This window comes from Arachis duranensis, chromosome 2, assembly GCF_000817695.3.
Source record: "Arachis duranensis cultivar V14167 chromosome 2, aradu.V14167.gnm2.J7QH, whole genome shotgun sequence".
Taxonomy (NCBI): domain Eukaryota; kingdom Viridiplantae; phylum Streptophyta; class Magnoliopsida; order Fabales; family Fabaceae; genus Arachis; species Arachis duranensis.
In genome coordinates, this window is record NC_029773.3 from 22,288,077 (window position 1) to 22,302,176 (window position 14,100).

General features: G+C 32.0%; 1 protein-coding gene across 1 annotated transcript; it reads left to right on the forward strand.

Moving 5' to 3' along the window:
* The first annotated feature begins 6,546 nt into the window (after positions 1 to 6,546).
* LOC107473987 (uncharacterized) lies at positions 6,547 to 8,461 on the forward strand. Its single transcript, XM_016093579.3, has one exon. The coding sequence runs from the start codon at positions 6,967 to 6,969 to the stop codon at positions 8,128 to 8,130; it is 1,164 nt and encodes a 387-aa protein (XP_015949065.1). The 5' UTR covers positions 6,547 to 6,966; the 3' UTR covers positions 8,131 to 8,461.
* Positions 8,462 to 14,100: the final 5,639 nt, after the last annotated feature.

A 14,100-nucleotide genomic window follows, 5' to 3' on the forward strand; every position in this document is an offset into this window, starting at 1 on the left:
ACCTTTTTGGTTTTGGATTCACTAATTCAATGTGAATGTTCTGTAGAATAAGGAATAAAAAACTTTATTTGTTACGTTGAAGTTATCTAAAAAAAGTAAAGAGTAACTAACTATGATATGAAATGGATGGATTTTAAAATTTAAATTAAATTTATTTATAGATATGTATCTATAAAATCTTTATAGTAATATAAATGGAACACTCTTATGCTGACGTGATGCTCATACGTTGAATTTTGAAATTTATTTGTTTAGGTGTTGTCACTAGAAATTTTTAGAATTTTATTTATAAATTATAAATTATTATTTACTTAGTTGTTACTTTTTAAATTTTAAATTACGTTTTCTTAGGTTGTTAGGTATTTAGTTTTTAATATTGTTAAACTAATTATTTACTTAGGTGTCGTTACTAGAAATTTTTAAAAATTATAAATTATTATTTGCTTAGGTGGTTACTTTTTAAATTTTAAGTTATTTGCATATTATTCTCAATACTTCTGGATTCGATTACATCTATTTGGTTGTAAAGTTTATTGTTTTACAAAAAAATAACTTCATTGATAAATTTATTTATTTGATCAATTTTTTCTTAGCATAGTTAATACAACAAACCCTTTTTTATCTTAATCTATTTTAAATATTATTGAATATCTTACTGAAATTGGAAATGAGAAGATTCTTAAAAAAGATCACAAGTCTATCAAATACAATGTTATTGAATTGGAAGTCGATGATGGGTAATCAATTCTTTTTAGATCCTTTAGCTATATATTTAAACCTTTTATTTTCTATAGACATAATTTTTGGCGAATCAATTCAATTCCTTCGAAAAAATTGCGAATTGAGTTCCTAAAAATATAATTCGTTTATAAGTAGTTCATTTTAGTTAATCCGGATAACGTGCGAATAAAAACTGCAGTTGTAAGACTGCAGTTGTAAGAGCGAGAGTCTACAATTTACCATCTTATAACGAAGTCGTAGCTCTAATAATAGGAGATTTTGATTCTGGATATCCAAGGCGTGATATTATAGTTCAATTAAAGTTTGGATATCTACAAAAGATTTATGAGACACACACCACATTTATTCCTCTTTAGTATCCTATGATATTTTTTTACAGTGAAGATGACTACCAAGAAGACATTCCTCTGCGAGAATGTCATAGAGCTGATGAAAATAAAAAGAGATAACGTGTGAGTTTTAAGGGAGTTCATAGCATTTAGGATACAAGAGAAAAGGGTCGAGTATGCAACCATTGTCAATGGTGAAAGACTATTTCAGCAGTTCTTGGTTGATTGCTTTTTCAAGATTGAAGCACAAAGGCTGACCTACTATCGAAACAACTAAAAAAAGTGAGGAGTGATATATACAAGGGGATTCAAGGAACTTAAAGGTTGAAGACCGATCAGATATATCGTGTAAAGTGTTCAAAATTAAGCTTGGCATGATAATTTCGGATCTTAAGCATGGAATTTCATTTGAAGTGCTAGATGCAGGTATTGCTCATCATCCAACCTTATTTTTAGAGAAATGTTCCTTTAAATTATTATAAAATAAATGGTAAATATATTTTTTTTATTTAACCTATTGATTTTTTATTATCACCCTTAATTTATCAAAGCACATATATAAAATAGATAATTTATTTATAACATGTTCTTTTTTATCTTTTTGTTATAAGGGATGTATACAGTGGAATTCTAAAAAAGAGGTCAGCCGCATATTCACATTCTTTTATGGTTGCGTGGAGACCACCATATAATAATGACAACTTAGATTGACAAGTTAATATCTTCAGAGTTGCTCGATCTTATTCGGTACCCAAAATTATTTAAAGTTGTGTCTACGTATATGATTCATGGGGCATGTGGTAGAGCTTTCTCAAAATCTCTCTGCATGAAATATGGGTACTGCATCAAATATTATCCCAAAATATTCAGTAGCACCATAGTTGTCGATGATAGTAGATACCCATCATATGGAAGACGAGACACAGGAGTAGTTACTGAGAAGAAGAGAGTCCATATGGATAATAGGTATGTGGTTCTATACAATGCATATCTACTAGTGTCTTATCAAGCGCATGTTAATGTAGAGTACTGCAACAAGCCAAATGCTATCAAATATTTGTTCAAGTACGTGAATAAAGATCCATACAGGATAGCAGTTGGAGTTTCAAAGGAAGTTTTCAGTGGAGAGAATGCTTAGGTTATTGATGAGATCAAACAATTTTATGATTGTAGGTATTTGTCTGCATACGAGGCTATGTGAAGAACTTTGCCTTATGATATTCATCAGAGGTGGCCTTCAATGATGAGATTAACTTTTTATTTACCTGAAGAGCAAAATATCATCTTTAAAGATGATGACGATCTTGAGAAAATCATGGAAGAATAGGAAGGAAAATGTACGATGTTCTTAGCATGGATGAAGGCCAACAAAAAATTTGAAACAGGTCAAACTCTGACGTATGCTAAGTTTTCAAATCAATTTGTTTAGGGGTGTTCAAAACCGATCCAATCCGAACAAAACCGACCAACCGAGCCGAAAAAATCGATAACCGAACAAACCAAAAACCGAAAAAAACCGAAAAAATGATATTTTGCAATTTTTTTGCGGTTCGGTTCGGTTTTTGATTTTAATTTGAAAAACCCTAACCAAACCGAACCGAACCGGTTTACTAAAAAACCCTATATAAAAACCAAACCCCACCCCCTTCCATCAGATACAGCGCCGCTCAGAACCCTAAATCTCTCCTCTTCCCCACTCTCCACTCTCTTTTTCCACTTCCACATCCCACCCTCACACGCCGTCGTCCTCTAATCCCCTGACGTCGCCGGACAACACCCTCGCGGTGGCCTTCCTCTTCGTGCTTCCCTCTTCTCGGCGCGGCCCTTTCTCTCCTCTTCCTCATCGCGATTCCCTCTCGGCGCCACCCTTCCTCCACGCACAGAAGCCGCCCTTCCTCCACGCACAGAAGCTGCCGTCTCCTCTATGCACAGAAGCCGCCATCTGCTCCCATCGTCTTCCTCCCATTGTCCTCCCAGTGTCGTCCTCCACACCGTCGTTTTCAATAATAGTTCGCTGGCTCTTCGCTTCTCTGAATCGCAGTTCTAAATTTGTTGGATCTGACTATTTGTTGTTGTTTCATTTTTGGATTCTGATCTGATACTTGTATCCGTTCTGATTTGTTATTTTGATTTTTAGCTTTGATTACTGATTATTTGTTCTTGGTTGTGAGTTTTGTTTAGGGTTTTGGATCTGATTACTTCTTTATTTTGATTGTATGTTTTGTTCTGAGTTTTGCTTAAGATTTTAGATCTGATTATTTCTTTATTTTGATTGTATGTTCTATTTTGAGTTTTGCTTAGGATTCTGGATCTGATTACTTTGGTTGTGATTACTGATCATCTGTTATTTTGGTTTTTTATTATTTGTTCTTGGTTTGGGTTCTGCTCTGGTATTTGATTTTAGGGTATGGATAGAAGTTAGATCGGGATATTTTTTTGAATTATTTGAAAAACCGAAAAACCAAAGCAAACCAAATCGATTTCGATTGGTTTGGTTTGGTTTGGTTTGGTTGGTGTTGATAAAAAACCGAACCAAACCGAATCGAAAAATAAATATAAAATTGGATCGGATGACTTTTTCTCCAATAACCGAACCAAACTGCACCGCGAACACCCCTAAATTTGTTTATGATAGAGAAACAAGGGAATGGAATCCACGCAATAGAGGGTATTCTATCGGGAGGTTAAACTATGTTCCACCGTGTACAGGTGATATCTACTATATGAGAATTTTGTTAGCTGTTCAGAAAGGTTGCACAACATATGAGTCTATTAGGACAGTTAAAGGAATTATATATTCTAGCTTCCAAGATGCTTGCTATTCCATGGGACTATTGTGTGATGATAGAGAATTCATTACAACTATTAATGAGGTAGCTGAACTTGCATCTGGTTACCAATTGAGAAAACTATTTGTGATACTACTAATATCTAATAGAGTTAGCAAACTAAAGCGTGTTTGAAATGCAACTTGGATATTATTAGCTGACGGGATACTATATGAGAGGAGAAAAGCATTGAAAACCAAGGTATTTTACTATGTCTTTTTTTTATATCAAGATTGTATTCTCTTATTACTTTTATTTCTATTACTAATATCAAAAGTGTTATTTTGGAATTACTTATTAAATATTTCATAAAATCTTCATGTGGTTTTGTTAGGATTAAACATGACTAATAACGAATTGAAACACCTCTGCCTTATTAAGATTGAGAAGATACTCAACAGCAACGCGAGATATTTAAGAGACTATTAATCAATGTCATATCCTGAGATATCTGATATTCTCCTTTTTCAGAATAAGCTAATAGAGGAAGAGTTAGCATATGACACAAATGAGTTGACTCTTACAAACTTATATACGGAACAAAAGATGACTCATGAGCAAAGGTTAGTATTCGATGAGATACTCAATGTTGTTATTACAGACTCTGGTGATTTTTAATTTGTTTAAGGGCATGGTGGGTGTGGTAAGATATTTATTTAGAATGGACTTTCTTCTGCTATTTTGTCTAGAGGAAAGATTATTTTAAATGTCGCATCCAGTAGATTATAAAATGTTATTTTACTAACCATGTCAAATTTAAATATAAGCCCATGCATCATACGGATTTAACACAAGTATATATAGTTTGTCATTCTTCTCTATTTTCAATTGAATAAAAAATAAACAAATTATCTTTACGTACTCTCTTAATTTTATTATGTATTCTCTCAGTTTTATTAATAATATATATAATAAGTGATTTTGTTACATTAATTTTATTAATTATAGTTATCTTTTTTTTTGTGACGAGAAAAATTAGAAAGTAAGAACTCATTCACATCCTGATTCAGAGTAAGGTTCTTTTTTTTTCACTCTTGTCTTTCGTTGCTTTTTCTTTTTAATGATTGATTCAATGCAAGGTATCTTCTATAATTAAATAAACATATTTTTTTTGGTAGAAGGTGAAACAGAGTATGAAGAAGGAAAAAAAGTATCAAAAAAAGTTTTTTTTTGTTCAGCCATAGTGATCATTAATGGTGTTGCTAGCAGAACACGAATCAAGAAGAAAGAGAGGTCTTTGCATCCTTGTCACCGTGTATTGAATCAGGATCTCGAACAATATTTTCCTTGTCATCAAAGTCCAGCGAGAGAAAGAAGAGAAAAAGAAAGGCTGAAGTTGATGTTGAGGTTGTGGGATTTGAGTATGATGCTTTCCATGAAAAATGGATGATGGAACCTCAGCAACCTCTTAAGATACCTCCACCAAGAGACGTGATTAAACTCAACGGTGATAGTGATAATAATGCAGCTGCTGAGGGGTTGCAGAAGCTTCATCGTGAGTATGTTAATGAAGAGAAAAAGGAAGAAATTCAAGAAAGAAACGTGTTTTCTAATGATGGTGTTGAAACTTCTTGGAACGATCCTATAATCGTTGGTTTGAGTGATAGTAGTAGTGATGAAGGAAGTGAGGGCGGTGAAAGAAGTTTGGACTGAGATTTTGAATTTTCAAGTGACATAGAGGACATTGATAATAGTGATGATGAAGATTTTAGAGTGGAGGATGATGAAGGTTTAGCTTCAACATCAACTTCAGCTTCAAGCAATGATGATAGTGGTTCAAGTTCTTTTGATGATTAAGATGAAGAGGAGAAAAAGAAGAAGAGGAGATGTAAGAGGAAGAGAAGGAGAAGAAGAGAAGAGAGCCAACTTTTGAGTCTTATAGCAATAAAGTTTTGCACTATGATGAGGTGATTGTGGAAACTGAATGCTCTGGAATTGACAAGAAGAATGGTGAGAATAAGAACAATTCATCCTCAACCGAGAATAATGTGTTTTATCATCAGAGAAAATGCTACCAAAAGATGCAGATTGTGCTAGTGTTCTCTTTGGAGAACGCAATATGGAGGGTTATTCTTCAAAAAAGAATGAAGATAAGGAAAAGAATGTAGCTAAAAAATCAGTGGAGGGTTGTTCTTCAAAGAAGAATGAAGATAAAGAAAAGAAGGTGGAAAAGAAACTACTACCAGCGGAAAAGAGAGCACGGAAGAGAGTGGAAAGAACAGGAGAAAATGTTGGTGCTGATATCGAAGCCTCTCTCCAAAAGATTTCAAACTATTCTATTTGTATTTTACTTTGAATAAAGATAAACAACATATTAAATACATTTGTTATAAAATGACGATGATAATATATGTTATACTAAATTCAAAAAATATATGATTATAAAATGTTATTTTACTAACTATGTCAAATTTAAATATAAGCTCGTACGAATTTAACACTAATAAAAACATGTTTCAATAAAAAAATAATTAATTATTATTTAAATCTAATTAAAGACTGATTAAAAGTTAATTAGTGTTGTACAACTAGCATTTTTCCCATAGCAATCACCATTTGAGAAATAATGAATTCTTCAACCTAAGGAATGAACTAACCACCTAGAGTCTTAAACGAAAATTTGCACTAGACTGCGCAAATCCGCAACAACCCGCAACAACCCTAGCCCCTCCATCGCCCATTCCTCTTCGGCTGTTGCTCCGTCAACGCCGCCGGCGCCTCTTCGAATCTCCCTCGCCTGCGCTGCCGGCTCATTTTCTGTTCTCTTACCTTCTGCGCCGCTCCTCTTCTGTTTCCCCTCCTCTGCTGCTCTGCCACCGGTCTGCTCCGCCTCCGCATCTGAGCTACTCTTCCGTCGGTTTTCTCTTCTCTGCTTTCTGGTGCTTTTTACTGCTGCTGATTTTAAATTTGGAGACACAGATTTGATCCTTCAAAGAATTATAGCGGTATAGTGGCCAAAGATTGGTACCGCTGCTAAAAGCGTCTTCGCAGGTATCGACAGACGCCTTCGTTCACTCGCAGATCGCAGTTAAGTTTCTGAAGCTTCATTGTATGCTGTGATTATTCAAATGGTTTCTTTTGGAAGTTGTAGTATTTATAGAAGAACAGAGAATCGTTTTCTTATGTGTTCAATTCTCAAATTTCATAGCATATACGGTTCCTTTAAATTCTTTCATTCTAAACTTAACCGGGGTTCCAGTGCTTCAGATAAAACCCCCAAACTGGAACCAAATAGGAATAATCACAATAGGGTAGGGATTTTCTGGGACTTAGATAACAAGCCACCAAACCCAATTCCACCTTATGAAGTTGCCAATAAGCTTAGAATTGTTGCATCTTCATTTGGGGTTGTTAGGCATATGGTAGCTTATGCAAATAGCCACACTTTCAGCAGTGTCCCACACGCTGTCCGGCAGAGGAGGAAAGAGAAGGAGCTGTATAATCGACTGGAGAGCAAGGGCGTCATCAAGCGGAATGAGCCTCATGTTTGCAGGGTTTGTGGGAGAAAGTTCTACACTAATGAGAAGCTTGTTAACCATTTCAAGCAGCTACATGAGAGCGAGCAAACAAAAAGGGTAAACCAAATAGCGTCTGCAAGGGGGAGCCGGAGGGTGAAGTTGGTGGCGAAGTATTCGATGAAGATGGAGAAATATAAGAAGGCTGCAAGGGATATTCTTACTCCAAGAGTAGGGTATGGTTTGGCGGATGAGCTGAAACGCGCAGGATTTTGGGTTCAGACCGTGTTGGATAAGCCAGAGGCTGCGGATCATGCATTGGAAAGTCACATGGTTGATATGATGGATCATAGGAGGGTTGAGTGCATAGTACTTGTGTCTGATGATTATGATTTCGCTAATGTAATAAGGGAAGCGAAGCTACGATGTCTGAAGACAGTTGTCGTTGGGGATACTAGTGATGGTGTATTGAAGAGGATTGCTGATACGTCCTTTTCTTGGGAGGAAATCCTAATGGGGAAAGCTAAAAAGGAGGCTGTATCAGTTGTCGAGAATTGGAAGGATCGTGATATTTTGAAAAGGTTAGAGTGGACATACAATCCAGAGGTGGATAAAAAGAAATACGATCCGGCTGATGTGGTTATTGAAGAATCAGAAGATGAGAATATTGAAGATATTTGTGATAATGTTGATGATGACTATAAGGATGGTGGAGGTGCTTGGTGGGAGTTAGATTCAGATGAAAATGTCACAAATGAACAGACACCAAAAGTATAGCTAGATGAAATTTTTAAAATGCGATTGGTTTGTATTTTTGTTTTCTATTTTCTTTCAGTTTTTCTAATTCTGTGAAAGAGAGATTGAAAATAGTAAAAGTAACAAAATCATGTTTTCACTATTTTCAATTAAAATTCTGAAAATAAGAAATGAAAACAAAAACCAGTCACACCCTTCCGGCCTTACTTGACATTCTACTTCACCATCTGAGTTGAGTGGAAATAACAAGTCCGAATCAATCATTTTTGGGAGTTAGAATTGTAACTTAGGGAGAGTTATTGTTGTAAACAAGACTTTGTAAATAAAATTAATAAATGTTTATTCTCTTTTATTTCCTGCTCTTATTTGTTCTCATTTGTTTATTTTACTAATCTGTTGGGATATTTTGTAAACAATAGATTTTTATTCTAGAAACTAGATATCTTGTTAGTAGTGAATGTTGTGGCATGGATCTTTTATTCCTTTTATCACCTTGTTCTGTTCCATACATTGGAATAAGACCTGGCGTTTAAATTTCAAAATGTTAAATTTCTAATCTTGGCTAATCTTTAAATGAGTTAAAATTCACGATTTTTTTCTTCAATAGATAGTCAAAATTCACTACTATTTCAGTAATCCTGCCACTATTTTTCTTTTGAACCGGCCACTATTTGTAGATTTTTTTAATTAGGACTATTGATCAAAGATTTTTAATGTCTTCTTTTTCAGTTCTCTATACAGTAGTCATCATGACAAATTTGTGAGTTTGTACTTTGTAGTGCTTTCTAAACTGAACTTTGAAAGGTCCTTCATGGACGAGTTGGGGTTTACAATGCTTATCATAGAGTCAAATTCAAAGGCAGTTATAGCTTTGGGGACCCAACAATAGGTCGTCAAAAATGAGTTAAATCTATCAAGTTAGTTCATTTAAATAGAAGGATTTTGTTTCTAAAATTAAGTTTGTTTAAATTTCAAATAAAACGAGTTAAATCTACTTAATTCGAAAAAAATGACGGTTAAATGGACTAATCTGCAGGTTAAAGGTCGGTCTGTTTATTTTTTTTACATTTTTTTAAAAGATAATACTTTTAGTCAATATTTTTTTATCCATTATAAAATTTGACCCATCAATTAAAAAATACAGTTTATTTAAGATTTTTAACCTAAAAATAATAATTTTTATCAAAATATTTTTTAACAAATAAAATAAAAAAAATAAAAAATCAATTTATTTAACTCATCAAACTGATCATAAATAGTCCGACCCACAAATAAAATAAATTTAAACGAATCAATCTATTTAATTCACAAACTTAAATGAACTGAATCTAAATAAATCGGACTGACCCATTTGACAATTCTCTTCGACAAGAGAAGTTGGCAAAATATTATCATCAAAATAATATTGCGAGACTCAAAGGTGATATATTGATCTAACTTTCACTTAATTACTTAAATAGCCACATCATTGATTGTTCAGTGCTAAGGTGGAAAAAAATGTACTACGTGTATGTTTTTTTTTATTGGAAACAGTATTATTGATGAAAAGATAAATGTGATCATTTGATTATAGATTTTATGTGTACATTTAACTTATTAAATCACTTGTGTAATTTTGTCTTTGGTACAATTTTTCACGCCTACATTTGTTCATTTTTTCATTATTAAAGGATTACAAAAATTTTAACAATGTAGGATTAAAACGTGCATATTTTGACTTACTCAGATATGCAAATATATGATCTGAACAAACTATTTTATATACACAGTTCCAAAGCTTCCTGAAAATTCTAAAAAGAACTAACTTCAAACGTTGAAACTTGTTTTTCAACTCTTTCTTAGAGCACTATTTACAAGCTTTCTACTCTCTGACAAAATGTAATCACAAAGTGGAACCAGTGAAACGACATGTCTGGGCAATGTGCGAGGAGGATCTGAAATGATGATAAAATAGTATTTTTGGTGAGACTAAATTATTTAATTCACTTATGCGATTTCGATAAAGTCCTATTGTTAGTACTTAGTAATAGTATTTGATCTTTAGGTTAACTACGAAAAACGGTTTTGAATTATTTAAACGCTCACAAAAATGTATTTTTTGATGCGATTTTTTTATAAATATGATTAGAAAAATGAGATATTATTATTCTTAAAATTTGATAAATTTTTTTTAAGCATATATTGTTTTGTAATTTTTTAAAAATATATTAATTGTTAACAAAACAAATTATATATACTTAACGAAAAATCACCAAATTTAAGTATAATAATATCTTATTTTTATAATCATGCTTGCAAAAGATTACATCAAAATTCAATCTCTAAGGTATTTTTTAAAAATATATATTTATTGTTGGATATTTTTATCGTGTTTTTAAATTATTTGAAGATATTTTTATCGATAGTGAAGTACGAGTATATTTTTTGTCAGCATTTAAATAATTCGAAGATATTTTTTATGATTAAACCAAAAGATATACTTGTGCAAATGTCTTTTCTAATCAACTAAGAAAATAAATGACATGTATTTAAATACAAGATAAAATAGACTAAAACATAAAATATTATTAATATATTAAAAGTTGGAGGTCCAGATTAATATATTCCATTTTTTTACATAACAAAGCCAGACTAAAACATAACAAAGCTAGACACGTTTTACATCCCCAATTCTAGTTACATATAGTATATTCCTTTTTTTTTTTCTTATTTGCTAATGGTTAACAATGGCATAGTCAAAAACAATATTTTAAGAGTTATTTGAGAGCCATACTATAAGTCTATAATAATGGCATATAATGATTGATAGAGTAGATACATTGAAGTGATAGAAGTGCTTTTGTGGTTATTTAACATAACATTATAGAATTATAGAATTAGTGTTTGGCTTCTTTTCTTTCTTTGCCAAATGTGACAAATAGAATGATATTATTGATGAGGTCAGTGAGATGTTGAAGGGTAGAAAGTTTTGATTAGGGAGACTTGCTTCTTAATTCCATTAACATGTTGATAACGAATAGTTTGTTCTTAGGCTAATCTTCTCTCTAAATTCGATGAAGGTATTGTTGAGATTTTGCAAATTTTAATAGATCGTCTAGTGTTTTTCGGTGTTTAATTTCTTTTATTTTGTTTCAGGATGGAGAAGTAAATTCTCTTTCAACAGAAATGAAACTGTTCAATGTCTATGACAGAGACTTCTTGCTCTTATACTTGTGCATTCCATCTCACCTTGAAGCTATTGATGCAACGGATGAACACTTTTTTGGGCTTGAAGATTTATGGTCAGTATCGCTTTGATAACTTTTCATCATAGTTGTTAATTTTTTACTAAATGCAGGATTTTTTTTTTTTTTATAACTTCAAAAGTTTTGTCTGTGTTTTGGTTATATATCTTTGCCTATATTGTGATGTTTGAAAATTTTAATATAGATTCTAAAAGTATGAAACTTTGGAGAAGTATAATCATCATGTTAGTATAATGAATTTTGGTTAGTAGGGAATAAATATTTGTGTTTTATTTTAGCCTTAAATTTGCTATTTGTGGAAGAGGAATAAAAAATCTCATTATCTTAGTTCTAATGTTATTTATAATTTGTAATATAGATTACAGAAGTTTAAAAGTTTGAAAACATATAAAAAAAATAATTGAATGCTTTATGGGTTATGTTAATTTACTACATTTTAATATTTTCTTATAGCTAAAGGTTCATTTCTCATTGGCTAAGAAAAAAAGGTTCATTCCTTCTAATATGTTTTAAGTATTGTTTATACTCTTAAGTTATAAAGTGCATGATATACAAGTTACATTATACACGTCTCATTCTTAATGCAAGATTTTTAAAAGTTTTACAATCATGTCTGAAATTAGACATCAAGTGTTGTGATATTTAAATGAATTGTGTTAGCAATTTAGTTTTTTATTGTAGAAAGACAAAATGAAATTGTTAATACCATCTATATATCTACATTTTCTTTCTAATTCAGACATGAATTTAACATAAATGCAGAAAAAGTCAGGATGTTTAACTTGAGTTTATTCTATTTTCTGCAACTATATTTATGGGTGAGGTTGGACTGTAGTCAATCGAATGCGCATAGCCGCATACTTTTATGATATTCTTTTATTAATAAAATTAAAAAGAACTATAATTTTAACCTCCTTTTTAATATGACACATGTAGTTTTTTGGTGATCAACTAGAATAAATTATGAAAATTTAATTTATTCTTATTTTTTTATTTTAAAAATTTGAGATGAAAAATATAATAATAAAAAATATAATCATGAAAAATTAATAAGAATAATGAAAGAAAAAATAAAAAATAATTGTGTCCTTTATTAGTGTTTTCGTGTCTTTTTTGTCAGGATGGACACAAAATACACTAATTCAATATCTGTGGACACATTGTCTCTGTCCATATCTTCTCTGCCAAATACGATTATGTATTTCTATATTCCTGTCTCAATGTCCTATTTTTGTAAACAAACACAACTTTATAGACTTATAGTATGGCTCTCAAATAACTCTTAAAATATTGTTTTTGACTATGCCATTGTTAACCATTAGCAAATAAGAAAAAAAAGGAATATACTATATGTAACTAGAATTGGGGATGTAAAACGTGTCTAGCTTTGTTATGTTCCACAAAATATAATCGCAACACCTCCATTCAAATGGACTCAGATTTTTCATGTGCTGAAATTGCAACATAACAATGTTTAGAAGTGGGATTAAGCTACAGAGTAAAAAATAAATGAAGAAAATCTCTATAATTTACCAAACAAATTAAGCAAAATACAAATAAATTCATAGGGAAAATTTAGTAAGACATAATATTGTACATTTCAATGTAGGTGCAACTCAGTAGGCACATACAAAATCAAGCAATCACATGTATGTAAAAGTAAATTTCAAGGTACATGAGAAGAGAGAGCCAATGAAGGACCTATAAAAAATACATATTGCACTGATTGCCGTTGAGAACTTCTTTGAAAGAGTTATCATCAAGAATAAAGCATCAATGTATTCTTCAAAATAAAGCAAGAAATGACATACGAATTTAAGTCCAGATATATAATAAGATTAGTGAATTATCAATCTTTTTATAGTCAAAATGAGATGTCTTACACAATATTCTATACAATTGTACTAAAAATGCGTCGATTCCCAATTAATTTTGTGAATTCGAGAAAAGTCACAAAGTAGTGGCATAACTTTTCAGTGAATCGCTTAGGGGTGTGCATGGGTCGGGTAAAACCGGGTTTGATGTGACACAGACCCGACCCGAAATATGTACCGGACCTATTTTTGAGACCCGAACCCGACCCTAGACCCGATGAAACCTATACTCTTTCGGGCCACAACTATACCGGATGAAAACCGGGCCGTTAACATTATATTACCTTGATACCTTCTTGTAAGTTAGCATCTAAAAATATCCAAATTTTTAAGACTCCAACCATTATTTGACATGGTAAAATTCATTTAGAAAAATATAACAAGAACCAACTCTTCTCTAAAATCAAAGCATAACCATAATCAATACTAATATTGACTAATAACACCAAATATTTAAATCAATACAAATAACACAATATTATGCATTAATCTAAAGTCTTATGCATTTTAAATATAAAATATTAACTTATAGTCTTATATATAATGACTAATAACACAAAATATTAAGGTTTACAATACTTAAATTCCACATAATAATAGTCATCATCCATCACTAATAATACAAAATATTTATTGTGTATGGTGACCGGGCCACCGGGCCGATTTCGGGTGACCCGAGTTATGGCCCGGACCCGACCCAAAATAATGATCGGTCTATTTTTGAGACCCTTACCCGGCCCTAGACCCGATAAAATCACACCAAATTAGCCCCTAAAGTGTTCGGGACTGGGCCTGTAACACCCTACCATACAGAGTCTTATGCTTAAGTCATAATTCAGAGATGGCAAGGTATTACGACCTCTAAAATAAAA